This window comes from Periplaneta americana, chromosome 4 (assembly GCF_040183065.1).
Source record: "Periplaneta americana isolate PAMFEO1 chromosome 4, P.americana_PAMFEO1_priV1, whole genome shotgun sequence".
In the NCBI taxonomy this organism is placed as follows: domain Eukaryota; kingdom Metazoa; phylum Arthropoda; class Insecta; order Blattodea; family Blattidae; genus Periplaneta; species Periplaneta americana.
The window spans coordinates 31,602,751-31,629,240 of record NC_091120.1 but is presented as its reverse complement, the minus strand read 5'-3'; the positions used below and the strand labels follow the sequence as shown (position 1 = coordinate 31,629,240).

The window sequence follows — 26,490 nt, the reverse complement described above, 5'->3', positions numbered from 1 at the left end:
CAGCACCGAATCAAATCTCTCTCCTCTAGTGTTTTTCCCTTCGTGGTCTGACTCCAAGTTCGACATTATATGTTGACATTTTTTTATGTTAAGTCAACTGCCATTATGCAGCGAATTTTTCTCCTCTAATAACCATTGTTACCATAACAGATATATTCTGTAGGACAATCAAATATAATCTTTACGTAGAAGCTGTTTTTCGCCTACAAAGCCGTCTCGATTCACCCCTTTTCATGCAAGTTCATTGAGGTCGCAGCTTTTTAGCCGCCCAGAACAAGTATCATTCGCGCTTAAGCAACGTTGCCTAGTTGAACTGTTAAGACTCAGTCGCTGTTAGTGGTGATAATTTAAATATTATATTCAGCCAGACAAAATATTGTAAGCACGAAGAAGATGAGACTCGAGAATTAAGTCGCGTGAAAAGCATTATAGATTCTACAGTTTTTTTGAAAGGGAGTCTCTTTAGTCTCTTGAGATTCCAGCGTCATCTGACGGAAAAATCAAGAAACAAACGAAAAAAATACGAGAATGAGCACCCAACACAATCTCTGAGACTGGATAAAGAACGAGTTCTCGTAATAAAATCAGTCATCTTATCACAGACAGTCATCTGTGTAGGGATTTTTTTTTAATTTAATTTTCTGTGGAATATTTCACTAATGAAGTCGGTTTCGTGTAAATGACATGTGTCAGGACTCATCCAGTCCTTTCCGTTCATGATGTTGATGTAAAAGCATAATTTATCGTCATGAGTAACAATGTCCTACAAAACCGATCGATGCTGTTGATGAGCTAAGCGATAACGAACAATCAAAGAAACACAAATATGGTAACGCTCTGATTTTTGTTGCTTTTGCTTAAAACGCATGAAGCCATATACACCCAGTTGTTTAACTTTGACTATGGGAATTTAAATATTGTACAATGATTGATTGGTCACAGTTCATCCTATTGGCAAATTTCTGCGTTGAGTGGTATGGATGGTCGTGAATTAAAGCGTTTAAACAGTCTTAATTAAAGTCAAATGTTCTTCAAGAACTTAAGAGAATTATTCATGTCAAAATGTCCCTCTTTGAAACGAGAACACCATTTCCGTTGGTATTCTCCCCGTAAACGGCATAAATGGTTCTAACGGCCCCTGATGCCTTTATTCCTCGGTTAAACTCAAAAGATATGTCAGAATGTTTTTTTATACTTGACACTCCATTTTATTTAGTCCATAATTAACACAAACTTTCTTAAAAATTGAAACGTTTTAGACGTATTTAGTAACACAATACTACGGCATTCAAGTAACAAATAACAAGTTCCAAAGAAATTTCTTACAAAGATCCTATTACCATAGAAAACAAAAACGCTACCAACTTATGCACCAACCTGTATAATATAACACGATGCGGTAATCACATTTCTTTTCTTCATGGGTATTAGGGATGATAGTTGGCAATAAAGAAATAGTGCAATGACGACATTAAAAAGGAGAACCTCGAGAATATGTATCGTAATATGATATTTCTTATCTCAAACTCGATATTAATCTATCTGGTATTCAGACTCCAGTTTTCGGTATGGAAAGCCGATTTTCTGGCTGTTACAACTACTTATTAAACCACCGACATTGAGCCACAGTCCACACTCTGCTGAATTGGCTCCAATAATCACATCATCTTGTAAGGAGATCGGGATTTGACCTTCTGGAGATCCAGTGAGATACGTGGTGGATGAAGCGGTTGTGAAGCACATTTGCTTCTCCTATGTTCATTCCAGCATAGCTCTGCTATTGCCGCATCATATTTTTCTTGTACGTGAATACTCTTTGTAGTTCAAAAGGGTTATTGAATGAAGAATTGCTAGTTATATCTCTGGTATTTATTTTAAAACGATATACATGTACTTTCGAAATGAAATTAACACAGTCTGAAATAAAATCAGTTTCAAAATAAAATTATTTTGTTATATTGAAATACACATGATACGACCTTAGGACGAAATTACTTAAAATCGAATTTTATAAACATTTATAGTGATTTCCGGTATCTTATACTTCTTTTGCATGGAAAAGTAATTTTACAACACCTTAATCAATAATAATTTACAATACAATAATTTGACATTATTTAAAAATAAATAAATTCAGAAGCAACACTAAAATACAATAATTCTAAAGTCGTATCTGTACGTGGTTGCGAAACCTGAGGATTAGTGCAAAATAAATATCATTTTTTATTTAACTAGCTAGCTAGCTAGTGAGTACAAATTGAATTTATAAAACAAAAATGTTTCTAGCCACTACCGTAAGAGTCATGCTCGTGTACGGTGTGGTCTTAGCCAATAATATAAAGTAGCATTCTTATGTGAAATATAAGATTAAAAAAAACTGGATGAACTATCTCAATAAATGAAATTAGATATAAGAAATGGGTTCCAAATAAAAATAAATAAATTCAGAAGCAACACTAAAATACAATAATTCTAAAGTCGTATCTGTACGTGGCTGCGAAACCTGAGGATTAGTGCAAAATAAATATCATTTTTTATTTAACTAGCTAGCTAGTGAGTACAAATTGAATTTATAAAACAAAAATGTTTCTAGCCACTACCGTAAGAGTCATGCTCGTGTACGGTGTGGTCTTAGCCAATAATATAAAGTAGCATTCTTATGTGAAATATAAGATTAAAAAAAACTGGATGAACTATCTCAATAAATGAAATTAGATATAAGAAATGGTTTCCAAATAAATATCTAAGTGAGTAAGTTGTAGAATATCAGAAGGAATATGCATAGTATTTGCCAAGTATTTAAAATAGTACATTATCTAAAATAGGTACTTCCAATTGCAGTCCAAAGAGAATAAGCGAGATCAGAGAAGATTAGTAAAAGATCTTCAGCATTTGCACAGCTAGGGTTGCCATTTGTCCCGCAAAATCGGGACTGCCCTAATATTTTGGTTTCAAAAAAGTGTTCCGTCCGAAATGGGGGATGAGACATCAAAATGCCGATTTCGAGGAAATATTATACAGTATTCTCTCGATAATCCGTGTGCGGTTTATCCGCATGGCTTACGGTATAAATAATTTATTACTTATTATCAGGGAAAGGATTTATATGTAAATACATATTTACTTATAAAGCTAATATAATTTATATTTTGCATTATCTTTATGTTTCACAATGTGTAGGGTTGAAAAATCCTACTTTTATTTTCCATATTTTTCCATATTTTAGAGTTTAGTACATATTTTCGTTAATTTCCATATATTTTCCATATTTCATATAAAACAGTCCATATTATATTAGGTTTAACAATAAAACAAAACAAAATTCCATTAACTTTTAAAAATACATTTCAACAATAGAGATTTAAACACATGTTCAGTAATCCCTTTAACATCAGAGTTATTTGAAAATTAGCAGTCCTATCAACAATGGGAAAGTAAGTTCCAAAACTGTATTAATTTAATTTAAAATTTTTAACAGACTTCAGTTGTGCAGCTCAACAGTTAAATGCCAGTCAGAGTACACATAGGTTCAGTTTTGTAAATCATACTATAAAGACGGTAAATATGCCAAAAGTACGTCATTCAGTCAATTTAAAATCAAAACTAACAAGTTACATTTCAGAATTTAAAGAAGATGGTTTATCAACTGACAATAAAATATTATTTTGTAATTTGTGTCAGTGTGCAGTATCATCTACACAAAAGTTCCTGGTGCAACAACACATTACAACTAGTAAACATCAGGCCAACAAACAACTAAATTCCAAGCAGAGACAATTGTTTTTAACACAACCAACAACATCGAATGTAAGATCTGAGTTTAACATCGACCTGTGCCGTTCTCTCATCTCTGCTGATATTCCTCTCTACAAACTAAAGAATAAGGTCTTCAGGGAATTCCTTGAAAAATATACTCAACATACAATCCCGGATGAGTCAACACTTAGGAAGACGTATGCTCCATCCATCTACGATGAGACAATACAGAAGATAAGAGATGAAATTAAAGATAGTTCAATTTGGGTTTCCATTGATGAGACTCCCGACAAAGAAGGTAGACTTGTTGGTAATGTAGTTATCGGTTTGTTAAGTGAACAATATTCTGAACGAATTCTTTTACATTGTGATGTTCTAGAAAAGTGCAATAACAAAACTATAGTTAAACTGTTCAACGAAGCTATGGGTATCCTGTGGCCAAAGGGTATTATGTACGATAATGTGTTATTCTTTATTAGCGATGCTGCCCCTTATATGGTCAAAGCTGGACAAGCATTATCTGTTGTATATCCTAAATTGACTCATTTTACTTGTGTGGCGCATGCATTTCATCGTGTGGCAGAAGTGGTCAGAGACAATTTCCCTAAAGTAGATTTGTTGATTTCATCAGTGAAAAAAGTATTTCTCAAAGCTCCCAGTAGAGTTAACGTGTTGAAAGAAATGTACCCTGAAATTCCATTGCCACCAAAGCCAATTTTAACTAGATGGGGTACATGGCTAGAAGCAGTTGAATATTATGCCGAACATATAGACTCTATTAACAATGTTCTCCTTGCATTGGACTCTGAAGATGCAGTCTCAATTGATACTGCGAAAACAGTTACCTGTGACATAAGTGTGAAGAATGACTTAGCTCACATTCAGCATACATTTTCATGCATCATAAAAACGCTCAAAAGTCTCCAAAATAGGCACCTTTCACTATCTGAAAGTTTTGAAATTATAAATAGTACTGTGGAACAACTGAATCGTGGTAGAGGTAAAGTTGCAGATGCAGTAAGAGCTAAGGTGGACACTGTACTTTCAAAAAACCCTGGATATGAAGAACTACAAAAGGTTGTTGCTGTGATGAGTGGTGAATCAACAGTGAAGATTAACTTGGACTTATCCCCAGCAGACATTGTGAAATTGAATTATGTACCAGTTACTTCTTGTGACGTCGAACGCTCTTTTAGTCAGTATAAATCTATCCTCAGAGACAATAGAAGAAGATTCACTTTTCAGCACTTGAAAGAAATGTTTGTAACCTATTGTTATGGTAACAGACAATAAAAATTGTGTTTTGTTGAAACTACATTGGAAGATAAGGTACGTCCATTATATTTTTTGTTTAGTTTGATTAAAATGTACCAATATTTAACGTACATAGTCATTTTTTTATAATTTTAAGTCCATATTTAATTCCATATTTTGGTAAAAATCCATATTTAATTCCATATTTTGGTAAAAATAACTACATATATATTTACATATTTCATATATTTTTAGTCCATATAAATCCGTTCCCTGCTTATTATTATAAAATGACAATAAATCATTAAAAAATTATATTGGACTTCAAATTAAAACGGTAGGTTGTGAACTAAGCTTTATTACTTCGAAGTTAACGGTTCCCTGTTGAGGGAAAACAAATTTACTTTGGTGATGTTAGCAACATGAAACATACACTGCATTTTATGATTATGTGAAACCAAAACATGCCAAATGCATTCATCGGGAAAGTAAAACTTGTGTATACAACACTGAAGCGAAATGAGCACTCAAACTATCAGAATATATCGTACCTTTTGAAGTTGTTGAGAAGATTTACAGGACGTCCGTGCTTCTTGCCTAAACCCAGGCACCGCAGAGGTCGGTTCGGAGTTACAAATAGTTTGCTCGGAGTTGCTGCTGCTGCTGTTGTTGGTTTCGGAGTAGATGTGTGGGCTGGGGAACCAAGACGTTCTGGTAGTTCTAAGCTCAGAAGTTTGCGTTCAGAACGAACAATGCTGTCACTTCCGGCTGACTGATTCGACAAAGGTGTGTTACAAGCTTGACTACGTTGAGACTGAACTGAGAGGTTTAGGTTCTCGTTGGTCAGGTGCTGACTGGAGCCTTCTGAAAGCCGGCGTGGTGTTGGTTTTCTCGAGTTGCACTGAAAACTATTTCCGTTATTCTGTTTTGGCAATTGTTGAGAATCACTTGAATCTTCCCGCGGCAATGACTCGCACTGTGAACTGTTCAGATGTTCGTTATTTTGTTTAGGTGACTGTTGATTTGAACCTTCACTTGGCACTTGACGTGGGGAAGGGCACTGAGATTGGTTGTGAAGCTTTCTGGGTGATGCTCTCGGACTTTCTTTGTTGGACTTGTTTTGGACACGTTGTGGTGTCCTTAGAGTTGGCACCGGAAGGGAACGAGAGAGAGGTACCTGAGATCGATTTGGTGAACTCTGCTCTTCTTGTCCTCTCGTATTCTCCTGTTGGTTGTCTTGGAGTTCTTTCTTCTCACTTCCAATCTCTGTTCTCTGGTTTTCTTTGTGACACACCTGTTGCTGTACTCGTGGCGGCGAATTTGGTTTATCAACTGGCGACTTTCCAACACTATTCAAGGGTCTTTTTGGTTCTTGGTTAAGGCACATACAATCTTGAAGGAACTTTTCTCTAAGTATCCTCACTGGTAATTGTGAAGAAAAGTCTGTACTTTTTTCTGGTGAACCTGAGACTTTATTGAGAGCTTGCTCCTCACTGTTTATCGCGGTACTTGCCGGTATATCGGTTTGTGAGGTTTGTCCGAGACACGCACACGGAGAGAAAAACTGACCCTTCAGTTTTCTAGCTGGTGATTTCACTTGGAGGCTGTTCGTCTCTTCAGAGGCTGAAGTTTCAGCTTTGGTTTGACTGACACTTTCATTTTGCTTCTGCTGGGGGCATTCACAGGCCTGCTGACTTGTTCCTTCTTCTTGGGTCTGCGCGGGTTCCTCGCTAGGCAGAGGTGAGTGCTTGAAGTTCTGAGTACTTCCAGCAGGAGCTGTGGACGCCTCAGAGTCGGAGAATCCGGAGTCCTGACTCTTGTGGCTGCTGCTGGGGCTACTGGACGACCCGCGAGATGGACTGAGCACTAGACCCGCTCCTCCCCACCCTCTATTCTGAGACTCGTCGTCCTCAGTATCAGCTTCCACGTAATTTGACCACCACACTTTGCTGCGACTCCGCTGGAATTCTCCCATTACACTCTTGCCTGAAACACAAAAAAAAAAACATCCTGAATAAATGCTTCTGAGTTGTATTTTAATACGCACATTTCACAACTTGTTGACTGCATTCCAATGGATAATGTTTCTTTCCACAATTTACCACCATTACTACAAAACTTGTGATGCAATTAGGACTGTATTATATTTGAATAATTAGCACAAATACATATATGGTGAAATAATTGCATGTGTATCTACAAACATAAATTTGATATACCAGCAGAAATTATGAATTGCAATAGATGAGTAGAAATTATTAAAACCCACTGTGGTCCAGAAAAAGCACAAGAATCAAGCCAAAACTCCCTTGAAAAGACCAATGTTTTCGTATGTCATAAGTCAGTATCATACGAAGGTGTGACTGAAAAAATCATTGCAAATTAAATACAGCTTTAAGGGGAAAGGATGGTGGAGTTTGGCAAAAACGTATGTATCCAATGCTTACGCACTTCACTTTACGTGATTCGGGTTTAATTAAAAAAAATATATTGTCTAAAACTGTAGTTTGATAAGTGTAAAACACAATATTTATTATTTTATTGGCCATCTTGTACGATTGGAGGTCATTAGTAGCCATTCGGACCCTTCACATCCGGAGGTTACTTTTGTTGTTTTATATTTGTTTTACTTAAACTTGGCAATTCGGACCGTCTACATCCGGATATTTTATAGAATGTTATTGTTTTTGAAATCGTCAGATAATTTGTTTCTGATGGTATTCTTTTGGCCTATTATTTGATGGTTCCTTTTTAAACATTGACTAGCGTCTAATAATTACTCATTTTTATGATTTCTAATGAATCACCTTGTTACTAATGCATTTTGTGCCAGATTTTGGTGGGACAACGTCTTATAGTTCGCGTTCGGATTTAGCTTTTGGTATTGTCTGTGTTTTTGTTTTTTTAAAGGATTATAAGTAAAGGCGCAAATAGTCATAGTAGCTGACGCCCTCCTTTCAAACCCTACTAACTAACTGACTGACTGATTGACTGACTGACTCACTAACTAACTAACTAACTAACTAACTAACTAACTAACTAACTACTATTACAATACCTCTACAATTACCACTAAGTTAATACAAACACTGCTGATACCATTATTACTACGTTATTACCATTTCTTCTACATCACTGCTAGGTACTGCTATTATCATTACTAGCAGCAATATTACCACTATAATGGTTTCTTGTAAATAGTTCTCTTAATCTATCACAAAATATTTCAATATCCGGTAATTTCATTACTATAGATTTTTGTTATTGTAGGTTTAATTTGTAATTCAGTAAATACAAAAATATTCTTTGTTCTTAACTTCTATGATAAAATGTCTAGCTTTCATTAATCAGGTAATCTTGTCGTACTTTAATTTTTATTGTAATTGTAATTGTAAATTTAATGTTAATTGTAATTTTATTGTTCATATTATAGTTGTAATCCCCTGGTAGAGGGGCAGAGAAGGCCTGACGGCCTTATCTCTACCAGGTTAAATAAATAAATACTAAATACTAGAATTAGGCCACCACTACACTGCTATTAAGTTACTACTACTGATACTACCACCATACTACTACTACTACTACTACTACTACTACTACTACTACCAGCACTACTACTAACAATAGTAACAATAATATTAATAATAATAGTAATAATAGTAATAATAATAATAATAATATAATAATTGTTCTCTTACATATGCTTGGTAAGACAGCAATCAAGACCGCTATCACAGTGTATCTTCGGTGGATTACATATTTATTGCAAGAAGTCGTATTTTCATAATTAATGTTACCGGTATTATGTTTTCATCATTGTCATAACAATTATCAGCTCTCTAATTACTTAACAGGAAAATAACACAGATCCGCTTTTATGTTACCGATAGATTCTGTGATAAGAAACAGAATTTGGGGAATTCCATGGTGAACTGAATATATTCAAAGTTTGGAACTGCACACTGGTTTCATCATCAGGGAACACAGATAAGAAGAGATGGGTGGCCTACTCTGAAGTATTATTATTATTATTATTATTATTATTATTATCATCATCATCATCATCATCATCATCATCATCATTACTACACCCCGGATTTTTTGGCTCGATTAGCGTAGGCTAAAACATACTTCTTCAATATATATAGTTTTAAGCAATATCATCGCTTCAGAGTCTTTCGTGTTGCATACATTTAGGGATTTTTACATAAAATTGTTGTAACCTATCCTGTTCGAGCCTAAAAATCCGAGGTCTAATTATTACTATATTAATGTTTATAATCCGTGGCGCTACAGCCCGTGGAGGGCCTAGACCGACCAGCCGGCTGCTGGTCTCACGCCCACATGACGAAGCAGAAGTGGACGATCATCCAACCAGAATGGAGGTATCGTTTGGTTAGCACGACGATCCTCCCAGCCGTTATAGCTGGCATTCGCAACAGGATTTCGCTACCTATCGTAGCTCCCCAAGTGCATCACGATGCTGGGTGAGCACCGGTCCCCTACACTGGCCGAAATTTCATTAGAAAATTTCTTCCCCCATGAGGACTCGAACCAGCGCGCATTCCGTAACGCGAGTCCTAGGCGGGCTGCCTTACCGCGACGTCACGGCGCGGGATGTTACTGTTTATTATATCACTGTTACAGCCAGTTTGCACACATATTGTCGGCATCTGCTAATCTCTATGCGATTTTTATTACATGAAATAGTTAAGTATTATGTAAAGTAAGTGTAAGTTAAACCAACATTAGTTGAATAGTTATATGATAGAAAATTTGTTATTAAATTGTGTAAATATTGTGTATAATCACTATTTGTGAATGTATCAGTTTTAAGATTAAGTTTATGTACTTTTGAACTATTAATAAATAATACCAATATCAATATCAATATCACTGTTATAGCACTTTCGTAACCAATATCAATATAAGCACCACCGCCATCGCCACTATCAATCACCACTTCATTGTTGTGTCAAACTGCAATACTTCAAAACATTCGTCAAAGTCACAGTTGTTTTGTTTCCAGTAGGCCTAACTTCAGTGCTCTCCTTGACATTTCGCGCCTTATCTTCGTTATTTTTAAAGAATATTTTGCGTTACTCATACATTCTGTCACGACGTTCAAACCAATTATGATAATAGCAATAAAATAATAGACTCTGTGTTACGTGTTTATTGTTTGGTTCGAATGCCATATGCTATAAAGCTTAAAAAGCGAAAGTAAAGTTTCCCGTAATTAACAGCACACTTTAAATTACATTGCGTGGTTGTCTGAAGCACCATTAATCTCAATTTGAAATGCTTACTGTTGTGCTGAGAGCAGCAATAAATCTGAACGTTTCTGGAAACCCGTCTGGAGTGCAGCGAGCGCTGAGTTATGTAACAGTTTCTCTCGTATCCACCTCGCCCCCTGCTGTTGAAAACCTTGACCGTCACTTCCGTGGATTATCTGACCTCTCACCCCAAATTTCCACAAAGATTCAGGTGAGAATTCTGTACGGCAGCGCAAGGACAAAGCGATACATCTTGTTTTTCTTTCAACTGGAGACAGAAAAGGAAAAAAACCGGACCAGTTACTTTCGAGCGGAAGTCCCCCATCTCCTTACACTCTACAGTTTATTCTAATAACGAGGAAATTGTACTTCGGTTTAAGGACGGATGTTGGCAATCCTTTGCAAGCAGAAAAAAAAACTCATTGCAAGAGCAGACTTGGCATTTGCGGGATAAGATCATGCAAGCAAAATTATCTTCAGTCTCGCGTGTAAACTTTTTACACGGCGTGTCATTTATTAACACGACACTGACCTGTGCAACAGGCGTGCTGTGATTAGGGGTAATACGTGCACATGAGCAGTGGTGTGAGGTCCCTCACATATTGGTCAGCTGTTGGAGTACGACTCGGGATTTGTTTAGTAAAGGTAGATTTATACTTGTTGTAAGCCATGGAGACCCACAATGCAACGCAACGTGACATTAAGGAGGATTGTTGTTTGTTGTTTAATCAACTGTCCGAAGACACTTTGGAACCTCATAAGTGACACCAATAAGGCAATTAAGCCACGAGATAATGGGGTAGGGTGGCCAGTTCCTTTCCCCCTCCATTGTATAGGCCTACATCGCTGACTAATCCCCATTTCAGTTTGGTTGATAGGCTTTCCCCTCTACTGCCCGTGTCCCTCTTCCTGAGCTGTTTCTTTGCGGGGTGAGACGCAGAGAGGGGGGTAGAAGGTCCTACAAATACTACCCTGCGTTCAAAATATCGGCCTTTTCGTTAGCTATAGAGTAAGATCAATCGACAAGCGAATGTATAGACTATTCCCTCACAAAATAAATTATGTCCTTCTCATTAAGTCTAAACACTAATGCCAGTAGTGGACTACAGTCTCTACTAGAGATTATCGACCTAATCGCGATCTCGGTTGTCGCACAGTCTACTATATACAGTCACGAAGCTTGAGTTTTGAGGGTGCTAGAAACAAGACTGTGCCGGTACTATTTTGCATTGCCTGTAATGAGCCGACATTAGCGATCCTAGTGGTGAGCAACTACCTAATGTTTGCATATTTACTACGTATTGAGCTTCGTGAATGTATGTGTGTGTGTGTGTATATATATATATATATATATATATATATATATATATATATATATATATATATATATTACACCGTGGTTGTCGTGTGTACACATCCATATACTCTTTTCTCTATGGCAATGTTTTTCAAACTTTTTCCACCGCGAAACCCCTTTTAACCCTTTAAGTGTAACTGTGCAATCCTTGTAATACGTACTTTATTAGTATATGTTTAATAATTAACAGAAAAGTGAAAGCTAGTATCGCAATAATTTTGTTCTGTCCAGTAGGACGAATGTATTTAGTTTTTAAGCCTGCAATCTGGTTTTATGGCGGAAAGTTGTAGTCTCATTTATACTTCTGCATTTTGTCTGTTTCGGTATTTTGTTTTAATGGACACATACGCAGAGAATTCAGTGATGAACGTGATAAGTATTATTTTCCGTTTTAGATGTTTAACAATAATAATAATAACTCATATTATTGGCATAATATTATTATTATTGATGATGTTTCATGTTATTATTGATTCATATTTTTGTAACGTTTATATATTCTTATAGTCTCCATAAAATAAAATTTAAAAACATATAAGACTCACGGAACCCTGACAATATATTTTGAGAAATGCTCTTCTAGTGTAATTCAGCAGTTGTCCAGACTGAACGAAGAGTGACCCAGTATGTACTGTACATACATTTTCGGAAATCGCCATCAGAGGTAACAGCGATAGTGGTAATCAGTCTCTCCAGTATTATAAACAGTAAAGACCTCTGGAATGGCATAGGATAATGTTTTCAGTACATGTAATATGCTACCGTGCCGCACACTGCAACTACCGTGACGATCCGAGCAGACATAAGAGGCGTGGCTATAAGCACTAGGGAAGTCTTGGCTCAGGAAGTGAGACACGGGCAGTACTCACACTCTTTACCATCCGTGAAGGGGAAGATGCTGATGTCTATCTTATTAACGTTTGACTAATTGACTTTGAACATAGTGAAAATTCTTATTATTGAAAATGTTTACCGGTAATCTAGATTTCAAAAATCTATACTAAGCGTTTGTATTTCATTTTATTGTTGTTTGTATCAACTGGCACATTAAAAAGCTACTGACAGCAGAAGATAAATGTTTTCTCCACCGCTAGTTGCTACTCTACAGCATACACAACGGGACAATCTGCATTGTGTCGCTCCCCCCTGACTTCATAATACAAACTAGCATCCCTTTATTTAATTAATTATTAGTTGAAAATTTTGTAAAAACGACACTAAAATATACTTAAACATGTAATTGTCAAACATCTGTGTCACTGTATTTTATATCCATTTATGTACATTATTTAATATTTTATTTTCTTGTTTGTGTGTATAACTTGGGGGGTGCAGGTATAAGAGGTAACAGCTACCGGTCTGTTATACTGACGGATTCAGGGCAAGTGGAAGGGGAAAGAAATGCCTTCGCATCCTCTCAACTTGAATGAATTTGTCGTTTAGTAACATATTTTTACTAATCGGTAGAGGTGTTTTGTATTGTATTGTATTTATTAACATTCCATGATATTCATACATTGCTTCAGAGCTAGAATATGGAACAAATAAAAAAATGTAATACTACTATATAGTCTTAGGGTGCTATTCATAGACATTTCGCTAGCCCACGCTACGACGTGCTAAACTAGCCCTGGCTATTGACTGGTTACTTGTATAGGATTCATATCATATCATATCATATCGCTAACACTGGTTCATGATACGAACAATGTTAATTCGCTGATCATCCACCGGAAGCCCGCGATAAGAATGTCTATGAATACGGCCCTGCATTTATAGTCACAGTCTAGTTGAAATATATACAGAAGAGGTTTACAATATAGTCTACTAGTACAACACAAAGTTTTAGTATCAATTTCATGAAGCATTGTTGAATGTTATGAATTCACCTACAGAATAGAAGGCGTGAGAAATTAGGACTCCTTTTTGATAGCACGATAGATTTGCCGATGGAGTATGAAAGTCATTTTTGACTCGTATTTATGCTGTGAACTGTTGAATTAGTTACAAAGTTTTCACGATTTCATCCAAGGAAGATTGTTAATGAGAAAATATACTGACAAGCCATGGGTATTATTTGTAATTTTTGGAAAATAGTCTTACACGATTTCTTAGATTTGGCACCTACTATTTTGTAGTAGAAATATACTCCCGTCGCTCTAATTTCCGGCAGCCAATCACGTTGCAGGTCGGCTACATATTTAAACGTGTGCGTCTTGTGATTCGCTGAGGAAGATGTTAAGCATTTCCTAAGGCTGGATAAATACTTAATAAAATCGCCCGCCATTTTGGCTCTTTCGTTGGCGTTCGCAGAAAGCACACGAGGACGTTATTTGCCGCTCAATTATTTTCTGAATTACAGTGCGTTTGATTTATTATTATAGGAGCTACGACATGATAATGTTTAATGGTGTGACAAATAGATCCCTCGTCTGGTAGCTCGGCAACGAAAGAACAAAAAGGGCGAACGATACTACCTACCTAGACTTCATAGAGCCTTGACTTCCTAAGACGTAAGCAAAGAGGAGGAGTCACGCCGGGAATAACAGCGTCGCGACGATATCTGTGGAATTTCCCCAGAATATTATATGTTATGGTTTATTTAACGACGCTCGCAACTGCCGAGGTTATATCGGCGTCGCCGGTGTGCCGAAATTTTGTCCCGCAGGAGTTCTTTTACATGCCATTAAATCTACTGACATAAGCCTGTCGCATTTAAGCACAATTAAATGTCATCGACCTGACCTGGGATCGAACCCGCAACCTCGGGCATAGAAGGCTAGCGTTATGCCAACTGCGCCAATCAGGTCGACCCCAGAATATTATTCAAAAACTCATTACCCAGTGGAAGTATGCAAAGTATATTGTTTTTAAGGTGTTGATATTTACTATCTTCAAATGTATGGAAGTAATATTTCTGTGCATAACTGTAGGCTATTTCATGTCCTGTTAAAAATAAGCTTATTATATTATGTAAATTTGAAGATTGAAGTTTTCCACCCGACTGTATTTAAAAATCAGTACGCCTGCGTTTGTAGGAAAAGTACAGATACACTTACTAACCCTCACCTTACTCCCTGTATGATAGAGCACAATGATCCGTGTTCACGTAACTTAATGAAACAGGGTATCCATGGCCGAGCTCTAATCATCATCATCATCATCATCATCATCATCATCATCGGTGTTACACCCTGTAGTGGGTTCTGGACTCCCTCAGCTGTCTTCACCATCTATCTCTATCCTGTGCGGCAGTCTTCCAATACCTACATTCCAATTTAGTCATATCTTCTTTTCCATCTCTCCATCATGATTAGATCGACCTCGTCCTCTTTGGCCTCCAGGACTTCATACATTATACTTTCCTTACAGCATGCCTGCACAAACAGCGCTCAACAAGCGCGCGCGCTCCTTCGGAGCGGGAGAGCGGTGTTTACCGCTCGCCGAAACGAAGAGGAAGATACGTCAGAATGACATAGACATGCTATAGGTAGAGGAGAGGGAAACAACCACTCAGTTATCTAGTGGAGTGCAGTGTGTAGGCCTATTCTCAGTAACTATTTCACGTTGCTTACCTACTCCTACAGTACAGTATGGAGGAATCTAAAGGACGGAACATAACATTTAACATTTAACGATTTACAGCTCGAACCTATTGATCTTCAATGTGACCTAAGGGCTAAAGATCGTTTGAATAATACTACTAGCCTGGTTGAGTTTTACAAGACTAAACATTAGCAATAATATTCACGACTACAAAGGCTGGCTGTGAAAATGATTGCTATGTTGGCTCAACATTTATATTTGTGAGCAACTCTTTTCTATAATCAACTTTAATAAAGGCAGGCATCGAACATCTGCAACTGATGTTTCATTACGATCAGTAGGCTACTGTTCCTTTCAGCTGCCAACAGCATAAAACCTCGTTTTGATGTACTGATAAATAAAAATATAACAAAATGATATTGTATATTTAAGTAGCTATAGAATCTATTATTTCTGTAAAATAAATATTTCTTTATTAATTAATAATAGTGCAAGATAGTTTTGTAAACAATGAACGGGAATTCATTTCCTGAACACCTTGTGTACATTTTTTACGAGATCGCCCCTTCTTCCAGTCCACCCTACACAGAGCGCGGCTAATACCTGCATTCCGCTCATGAGCTGTGAGCCGGCTCGGAGAGCGCAAACCTTGTGCAGGCCTGCCTTACAGGATCTTAACCTGCCAAAATAATGCGCTGGGATCGTTGTAAAGTTTCATTTCCTGGGAGTTCAAAGTATTTGAGTGCCGAAATGGTGAAAGCATTCTATCCATAAGTCACATAATAGCCTTCGTGGCATGCACAAGGGACACTTTTTAATTATAGTTTAACATTCGTTTGACATAAGGATACATACATGAATTTTAATGGACGTATTTACTAGGTTTACGCGTAAATATTCAGAAGACGTCTTCTATAACGCGGATAGTTGCCAAGTGTGAATATAAATTAAAAACTTTCAGACGCCAAACATCGAAAATATTTTCCGATGACCTTATTCCCGTGCCAGAAGTAAATTTATTCCAGCGGCTGATAAAATATACGCCTGATGTGCTACACCGTCAGTTAAATATTAAAACATGAGAGTTATCGATGCGGGAGTCTTGCCGATCGTGATGAGAATAAGCGTGTACACACGGCGTTCTCACAAATTGAATACTTGATTCCTCTCAATAGTGTTTATATCAAAAGGTCTGGTCACGCCGAACCTCCAGTGTTGTCATACAGTTTCGTACACAGGGTGGAAGAAACTTGTTACTCTCCTTCATATTCGTCATGCACTAAGTTATTTATACGTGGAAAGGCTGTAAGCCCAAGTATTGAAATTAATTTTCCCTCTCAAACGAATTTTCGGCATTTGCAGACGATCAGCTATGAAGTCCCTTCTATGGATCAACAGGGATAATCTGTGCTGACAAATCAGGCTGGCTGTCGTACACCCTGAGAGTGGTGATATTGTTTGTTAGTAAAATAACATGTACAAAAATACAGTCTTAATTCTTCCCTGAAGGAGTAAAAACTCGTGCTCAGGGAGTTATCTAACACAAAGATAATTATTTGACACAAAGTGGGTCAAGGAAAAAAATTATAGGCTTAGGAATAAATTAACTTTAAAAAATTCAATTTCAATTTTAACAATTTAACTCATACAAATACATATACATATTAAATCAATATAATACATTCTTTAAAAATTAAATTCCTAACGCTATTTTTTAAATTTCTGATACTAAAATGTTCCAAAATTTGGGTATTTTTCAATTATTTTATTATATAACCTTGGACCAAAGTAGGTACCATGGCTAAGAGCTGTGTTTGTGAAACACTTTGGTTCCTCTAGTCGCATAAAATCGGATCTTTTAGTTTCATATTTTTATGATGATACAATTTGAATTTATTGCAATTTTTATGTATGAAGTTCAATAAGGCAATATAATAAATTTGTTTAATTTTCAAAACATTAAAATCAGTGAACAAAAGCTCGGGTGAGTAATAATCAATTGATTTATTAAGGCATATTTTAATTATTCTTTTCTGAATACGTATTAGTGGAGTGAGATTAGAATGACAAGCATTTCCCCATCCTAAAATTCCATATAGGAGAATGGATTCAAATATAGTTAAATAAATGAGACGTAAAATATTAACTGGTAAATATGACCGAAGTATAACACAGATATAAATTGTTTTATGTAATCTATTGCATAAATATGTAATATGTTTATTCCATCGTAAGTGTTTGTCGATTGTAATGCCTAACTACTTAACTTCTGAGGATTAGATTAATATGGGACATTCACAATTTTGAGAAGAACAATCAGAATGATGAATTTTGAGCCTAAAAGAAGACTGAAGAGATTTAAGACCACTAGACCTTAGTGAAAACGGAACAACAGTTATTTTGGATGTGTTTAAGGAAAGAGCGTTTGAATCAAACCACTCTTTAATTACCTGTAACCCATTATTCGCATTAATATAAGTGCCTTTCGAAGATTTTATATGAATGATGGAGCAATGATGTAGGAGAAATCGACGTATTTTTACTAACAGAGACGAATGCATTTCGCAATTTTATTGGATACAATAATTTCTCTGAAATCGTAATTTTAACGGAGAAATTTCAGTTACATTTGTTGAAAATTGGATTATTTTATAACATTCTGTACAAAACATTGCAAAAATTGAATTATTGTCCCTGAAAATACAATAAATTAATTGAACAAAATTGACGACTTTTTAAGAAAAGAATAAAATGTTATTAGTGGGGGGTGGATGTTGATGTCCTAAAAATGTACTTAAAATTATCATTAAAATGCCCTTAAACTAATGCAAAAATGACATAAGATTAAAAGAAAATGATATTTAAATATTATTCACCGTACTCGCACCACAACTTCTTAAAAATTAGTCACCTTGTTTCAATGACTGCCCTGCAAATCCCGGAGAGAGGAGGCAACTTCCTGGAATTTAGCTAAGATAAAGGAAAAGAACATGCAACAAAATGAAGGTTTTAAGGGAAAACTATAGATTTTAATGAGGGTTTACAATATGTTTCAATCAGGGGTGGTCGGTCAAAGCCCTCACTTAAACTAAGCTGTTGTCAAGCATTTTATATTACTTCCGTTGTGTGAAGTGAAGCCTTCAGTGGAATGAGGGATGGACTTTAGAGTCTGTTCCAAACTATAAAACTCAAACTTCACTGTTATTCACTTATTAAGTAGGTAATTACTACTGACCTATTTTCTTAGAAAATGATTTAACAGATCTATCGATAAAGAATAAAGTTAAATGCATTTCAAATGATCTAAAAGTTCTTCAAAGTATTAAAAATTACCAAAAGATGCCGAAAAAAATATAAAAATGACCTATTAGTTCAAAAACGTCAAAAAATGCAATATAAGAAATTATTTTATTTTTACGTTGATATTAACATAGAAAGGATTTCTATATTAATAGTCGTCGTCCTTTTTTTTATTGGGTTATTTTACGACGCTGTATCAACATATAGGTTATTTAGCGTCTGAACGAAATGAAGGTGATAATGCCGGTGAAATGAGGCCGGGGTCCAGCACCGAAAGTTACCCAGCATTTGCTCGTATTGGGTTGAGGGAAAACCCCGGAAAAAACCTCAACCAGGTAACTTGCCCCGACCGGGATTCGAACCCGGGCCACCTGGCGTCGTCCTAATGTGGAAAATAAGAAGATGACTTTTCATCAACATCCGCCCCCTAGTCATTAGAATCTGTTGTACCTGTCACTTCAAAAGTTCATGCCTGGAAATGCCTCACAAAAAAGTATCCTTTCACTCTGAATGTAAGAAGTCGTTCCTATTAAGTTCTGAACACAAACAAAGCGACAGTCATTTATTAACACTAATTGTGTTGCTACGATATTGAACCATACTGATGATCTGATTAATAGTTGATTGACGTACTTCTTACTATTGAGCAATACACACATGTTACATTAGTATTAGACAATCCAAGCTGTAGCTTCAAATCCCTGAAGAGTTGCATGTATGCTAACCTACGGTATCGAAATTTGCAGACATCACCTTCTGAAAGGATCCAGCGAATAGATAACGAATCTTTTACCCTTTGAAGTCTTTATGCTATGCTCAAGAATAAAGTCCTTTTATATAAGACAAATTAGTGTTTTCAATCTGTTCTCTGTAACATGTGTAGTTATAAATTGATAATACTGAAATAATTAACTTAACGGTCCATGTGTACGTACATTTTTCTGCGATACTAAATTTGAACATTCTATCAATGAACGTAATGGACCATATGTAGGTACATTTTTGTGCGATACTAAAATTGAACCTCGGATCAATGAACGTAACAGCCCATATGTAGCTACATTTTTGTGTGATACTAAAATTGAACTTTGGACCAATGAACATAACAGCCCATATATAGCTACATTTTTGTGCGATACTAAAATTGAACTTTGGATCAATGAACGTAACAGCCCATATGTAGCTACATTTTTGTGCGTTACTAAAATTGAACTTTGGACCAATGAACATAACAGCCCATATATAGCTACATTTTTGTGCGATACTAAAATTGAACTTTGGATCAATGAACGTAACAGCCCATATGTAGCTACATTTTTGTGCGTTACTAAAATTGAACTTTGGACCAATGAACATAACAGACCATATATAGCTACATTTTTTGTGCGATACTAAAATTGAACTTTGGACCAATGAACATAACAGCCCATATATAGCTACATTTTTTGTGCGATACTAAAATTGAACTTTGGACCAATGAACATAACAGCCCATATATAGCTACATTTTTGTGCGATACTAAAATTGAACTTTGGACCAATGAACATAACAGCCCATATATAGCTACATTTTTTGTGCGATACTAAAATTGAACTTTGGACCAATGAACATAACAGCCCATATATAGCTACATTTTTGTGCGATACTAAAATTGAACTTTGGATCAATGAACGTAACAGCCCATATGTAGCTACATTTTTTGTGCGATACTAAAATTGAACCTTGAATCAATGAACGTAACAGCCCATATGCAGCTATATTTTTGTGCGATACTAAAATTGAACCATAGATCAATTAACGTAACGGCCCATATGTAGCTACATTTTTTGTGCGATACTAAAATTGAACCTTGAATCAATGAACGTAACAGCCCATATGTAGCTATATTTTTGTGCGATACTAAAATTTAACCTTGGTTCAATGAAAGTAACGGCCCATATGTAGCTACATTTTTTGTGCGATACTAAAATTGAACCTTGAATCAATGAACGTAACAGCCCATATGTAGCTACATTTTTGTGCGATACTAAAATTGAACCATGGATCAATTAACGTAACGGCCTATATGTAGCTACATTTTTGTGCGATACTAAAATTGAACCTTGGATCGATGAACGTAACAGCCCATATGTAGCTACATTTTTGTGCGATGTTAAAATTGAACTTTGGATTAATTAACGTAACGGCCTATATGTAGCTACATTTTTTGTTCGATACTAAAATTTAACCTTGGTTCAATTAAAGTAACGGCCCATATATAGCTACATTTTATGTGCGATATTAAAATTGAGCCTTGGTTCAATGAACGTAACGGCCCATATATGTAGCTACATTTTTTGTGCGATACTAAAATTGAACCTTGGATTATTAAAGTAACGGCCAATTTGTAGTTACATTTTTTGTGCGATGCTAAAATTGAATCTTGAATCAATGAACGTAACGGCCCATATATGTAGCTACATTTTTTCTGCGATACTAAATTTGAACTTTTGTTCAATGAAAGTAACGACCCATATTTAGTTACTTTTTTTGCGATACTAAAATTGAACCTTGATTCTACTGAATTTCTGGGTTAGTTACCAGCAAGGAATGGACAAGAAATTACGTCACGGCCTCTTTGCTACAAAATATACGACAACCAAATAGCTTTTTGATGATAACAGAATGAATCTAGTAGGCTGTGATTGGAAATGATAATGGCAAAGTTAAAACACAGTCTAGTATATACAGTCGCGAAGCCCAATACGTAGTAAATATGCAAACATTAGATAGTAGCTCTCCACTAGGATCGCTAATATCGCCTCATTACAGGCAATGCAAAATAGTACCGTCACAGTCTATTGTTTCTAGCACCCTCAAAACTCAAGCTTCGTGACTGTATATAGTAGACTGTGGTTAAAACTTGGTCAACTCTCACGTTCTCGTTGCCGTGTTTCGATAATTTTGTCGTTAATTGTGAATACTCACATTTAAATACATTTATTTCAACAAATTTTCCGTTCTCGTTTCCGTTCCCGGTTTATTGTGGACCATGCTTTAAAATGAGTTGTGACAGTCTATAAACGTAAAAAAGTGTATCCTTTATATGTGTGAGTGAGTAAATGAGACGGTGTACATAGTAACATAAGCGATTGCAATAACAAACATACGTGCTAATTCATAACAAGATCGGAAATTAGGTCTACCTGTTGAATATCTGACATATGCGGAGGACAATGAGATGTAACTTTTATCTGCAAGTTGACTACTTTACAGATACTGCACTTAAACTTTACACTGAAATTTATTTTCTCAAAAGAATGACAGAAAAATTTTTAAAACTACAAAACAAATAAAAATTTGTATACTAAACCGGTTTGAAATCATGAGGTTTTTATCCGGTCTGTAGTGTTACAGTCTAGGGAGGGAGAGAAAAGTATGGAAGGTGGGGGTATTTTTTTTTTTGCGGAGCATCCCTCTCCACAGAGAACCAACCCCCTCTGATAGAAACAGGATCAGTGGGAAATTCTATCACACAGTTTTAAACAGTATGTCGAATGTATCATGAGAAACACAATGAGACTCATCCCTCGTCCTGGGCCGCATTTCTATACAGAGTTAACCGTCATTCCCAAAGAAACCCACGTGCCCGTATATGACGCTATTATGTATTAGCACTTTTGCATTCCGATTCATGCGACCCCTCAGCTGCCTGCACCATTGTATATGGGTTAACGGTCGCAATACGAGTATGTTATGTAGACGGGGAGCCCATATCGCTATACAATATTCCGCCAACGGCCCTCCAGTATCGGTCATGCTATGAAATCCAATTCCGGACTCCTGAACCGCATATTACAATTGGAGGGATTTTCGAGATCACTAGGGAATTATTTTTTTTACTAGTTCCCTACTGTTCACTTCCGAAATTAAGTCGAGATAGTCTGAGAAAAGAGTGTTTGTGTTGATGGATCTCACGCCAGAGAAAATTAAGTTTCAGCGAGATCAAACCAATGACATGTATAACGATGAGTAACCAGGGTGCGAATTAAGATTTCTGATGAGGGGGGATAGAATCGTAGATAGAGAATACCATATATAAAATTATTATTATCCTCATTCGATACGGCTCAACGCTTGGTCGCACTGAGTTGCTTATCTTGCATTTTGATTATAATAATAATTATATCCCTGAACAGGCTTAAGATAAAATTTGTAATTCCTAAGTTATTGATTGTTGTCAGCTTGCCGTTGATGGTAATGGAGAAATATTATTTTCTTTGCTTATTTTGTACTTTATGAAGTACATATACTCGCATTAAAACAATTATATTTTATGAGGGGGGAATAGAAGTTATCCTTGGCAGGGATGTTAATATGAATTTATGAGAGGGGATAACTTTCCAACAGGGGGTAAATCCCCCCATCTCCCCCGTTAATTCGCACCCTGTGAGTAACTACTCTTTACTGGAAATCCTTGAGTAGTTACTCTATTTCTTATGGATAGTAAGAAATTAATCTTTGCTGTGACAAGAAAAATTCTCAACAAGAGAGTAATTACTCTCGTTGTTCGAGTAGTTGCTTAAATTTCGTAGGTGTAACGGGTCGAGTATTCACTTTTCGCAGAGCAGTTACCGTCACACTCTAATTTTAAAGTACGGTACATCAGTAAGTGACTCATGTCTGAAGAGTAAAGTTTAAAAGTGAAGAAATGACAGATTTATCGGAGTATTAAGGCGTAGGGAAATATTTAAAGCTAGGCAAGGCTTCCTCAGATGTGACTATAGTTCGCCATACCATTTTAGAAAGAAACTGCAGAAAGAACGGCGGAAAATTTTCCAAGAGAATAGAATGAAACTATAGTCGTGTCGCTGTTATATCCGGCGTGACTCCTCCTCTTTACTTACGTCTTAGGAAGTGAAAGCTCTATAAAGTCTAAGTAGGTACTATCGTTCGCCATTTTTGTTCTTTCGTTGCCGAGTTACCATACGAGGAATCTATTTGCCGCACCGTTAAACATTATCATGTCATAGGTCCTATGATAAAAAATCAAATGCACTGTAATTGAGCAAATAATTAAGCGGCAAATAACGTCCTCGTGTGTTTTCTACGAAATCGGACGAAAGAGCCAAAATGGAGGGCGAGTATATTAACTATTTATCGAGCCTTAGGAAGTGAATTACATCATCACCAGCGAATGACAAGACGCACACATTTAAATGTAACCGACCTGCAACGTGATTGGCTGCCGGAAATAAGAGCAACGGGACTTTTTTTTTATAGAAGTAATGCAGAAACAAATTAACTTTTTAATTATCTGTACAATTTATATCGAACTCTGTTTACATGTTCAAAGTCGTCAACTCAAAAGTAATTACTCGAATACGTTAAGGATTACTCGTCTAACGTCTTTTCATCTTAAGTAGAACATTTATTTATCTAAACGACTTTGCTCAGGAGTATATTCTCTGAGAATTTACGTGAATTTTGTACATAGGCATACCTATGTCTTAATAATAGAAAAATGTCGCGAGAATCGGTTTGTCACGTAAATTGTATATGAAAACATTAAACATTAAAATTCCGTATTTTCTCCGTATTTTATTTTTTTATGTTTCGTTAACATTTTCAGTTTGCGGTAAACCAGACAAAATAAGTAGATGATAATGCTAAAGTATGTTACATAATATATTTGTGATTCAAATATATCTGATCGTCTTTAGAACACAGTATCGTACAATCATTCGTTGTATGCACTGTTTTGTCAGTCATTTATATTGCCGTAATTCAAATAAAATAATTTGGAACCAGACAAACTCAAAAATGAAGAAAATTAAGCTACAGATTGAATTTTATATTCAGCAATTTTCATAACACAGACTACCAAGGGGAGTAACAAGATCACCCCACATGAATAACGTGAATTACAACTTAGAATAGATTTTACTTGTTATTCTTAATTCAAATTGTTAGTAGGCATATAACGGACAAATACATGGAGTTTCAAAAAGAAATATGAATAAAAATGAAAATAATATTGAAAAATTACCAGTGGGGTAATCCTATTGGTAGGGTGACCAGATTCACATCGATAAAAAAGAGGACTTATCTTCAAAAAGGAGGACATTGTTCGAAAAAAGAGGACAGAAAATATGTACTTAGATTTAGGTTTAGGCCTTATTATACTTTAAATTACGTCAATATCTATTTTATTACAAAATACTTAAACAGATTTAAGCCCGTAACACACTACAGCGAGAAATATGTAATGCGTTTGTCGAGCTATGGAAAATGCTTTCCTTTAGCGCGGAGTAAAGCTCGAAATAAGGCATATGCAGTGAGACAGTTCATGTGTCATTAGAATTTTAATTGCAAACAAAATAATGTAAATATTTTGATTTAGTGCATTTATCAGGTTCTGGTGTTCCCGTCCCATTGAGGAGATAGTCCAAATAAATGCCACTCGAGGATCTGAACATTTTACACAAATGATCAGTAATGTCAGATGTTATAATTATAATAATTACTCTTTAACACAAACGAATTATTTTCCTAGTTCTGAACGCGCCTCAATAATCACACCAACAAACAGTTTTCAATCCATTAGGCACTTCACGTTCCTCTCAAAGTACAATACATAATAATTGACAGATAGCCATCTCGAAAGTTTCATGAGTAACTCATTGTTGTTGATTTGCTCCTCAGGGTAATAATATTGGCCTTTAGTGAGGTGGAGTTATCGGTTTAGAACAGCTGTTGTGTAAATTTCAACCAACGTGAGAATCCCCTCGTCCCCCGAAGCCATTGTGTCAACATTAAACAGAAAGTTGTAACCACAAAGAAAGTGCACGGTATTTCGCTTGGCAGTAAATCAGAATTAGAAACATACATCGCGCAAAATAATTGCGACTCTCGATGTTGAATCCTAGGACAAGCTGGTTTTCTGCATAGCTGCATGGACAGCGTGTTGCAAGCATCGAGTTCACACATGCAAGCGAGGTTGTGATATATGGACAATCCGTGGCCTCTGAAGAATGATCCAGTTTATAGCAGAAGTGAAAAAATAGGAAATGTTCACGCAATCCACCACCATAAATAAAATAATATTTCTCTGTAACCAAACATTTCAATTTCCAGTAAAATACATCACAATTCTATTTACACTTGTACTTTTTGTTCAGGGTTTTTTTTTCACAAAATAGTACTTTTTGTGTAGAAGTTTGCACACAAGTGTACATTTATCAATAATATGGCACTGGTTCCCAATTTATAAGAAAGGTGAAAGAAATTATGCTGGAAATTATAGACCAATTGCTATTTTACCCATTTTTGGTAAAATACTAGAAAGTGTTGTACTCTTACAGTTGAGAGAATATTTTGAACTACATGACCTTATTATTCCTTCACAATTTGGGTTCTGTCAGGATGCAATTGATGAATTTTTAAGAACTATATATACATCCTTTGAAAATAGAAATTATACATATGCTATATTTAATGATTTAAGTAAGGCGTTTGATTCCATTCCGTATGATGTATTGTTAATGAAACTTGCATACTACGGCATAAGGGGGATAGAACAAACATTTTTCCGTTCATATTTGCTTGGACGTTCCCATATTGTTGATGTAAATGGAAAAAGAAGTGATGTAGCTCCAATTAAGTGTGGTGTTCTTCAGGGCTCTATTCTTGGTCCATTCCTGTTTCTTATCATGATAAACGACTTGCCATACAATGTGTCGGCTAAAACTATAATGTATGCTGACGATACAACTTTTGTTATCACACATAATAATACTGCTGAGTTAGATTTTATGAAGCAAGCTGCATTTGCTGAAATAAGAAAGTGGTTTTCAATTAATGGATTTATTGTTAATGATGAAAAAACTCATGTGTTAACTCTAAGTTTGAAACAAACCCAAAATAATGTGATAAATGAATCTGTAAAGATGCTGGGTATATATATGTGGATCCTAAACTAAGGTGGAACAGCCATGTCAGTTATGTATGTAAAAGAATTTC

At 35.9% G+C, this 26,490-nt stretch overlaps 1 protein-coding gene across 2 annotated transcripts in view; it reads right to left on the bottom strand.

The window, feature by feature from the left end:
• The window catches only part of insc (inscuteable), a 290,338-nt gene that overhangs the window by 50,950 nt on the left and 212,898 nt on the right, over positions 1-26,490 (bottom strand). For both annotated transcript variants that reach the window (XM_069823099.1, XM_069823100.1), the window contains exon 3: positions 5,562-6,996. In XM_069823099.1, the coding sequence (XP_069679200.1) occupies positions 5,562-6,985 (1,424 nt within the window). In that variant the 5' untranslated portion in view covers positions 6,986-6,996. The remainder of the gene's footprint in view (positions 1-5,561; positions 6,997-26,490) is intronic.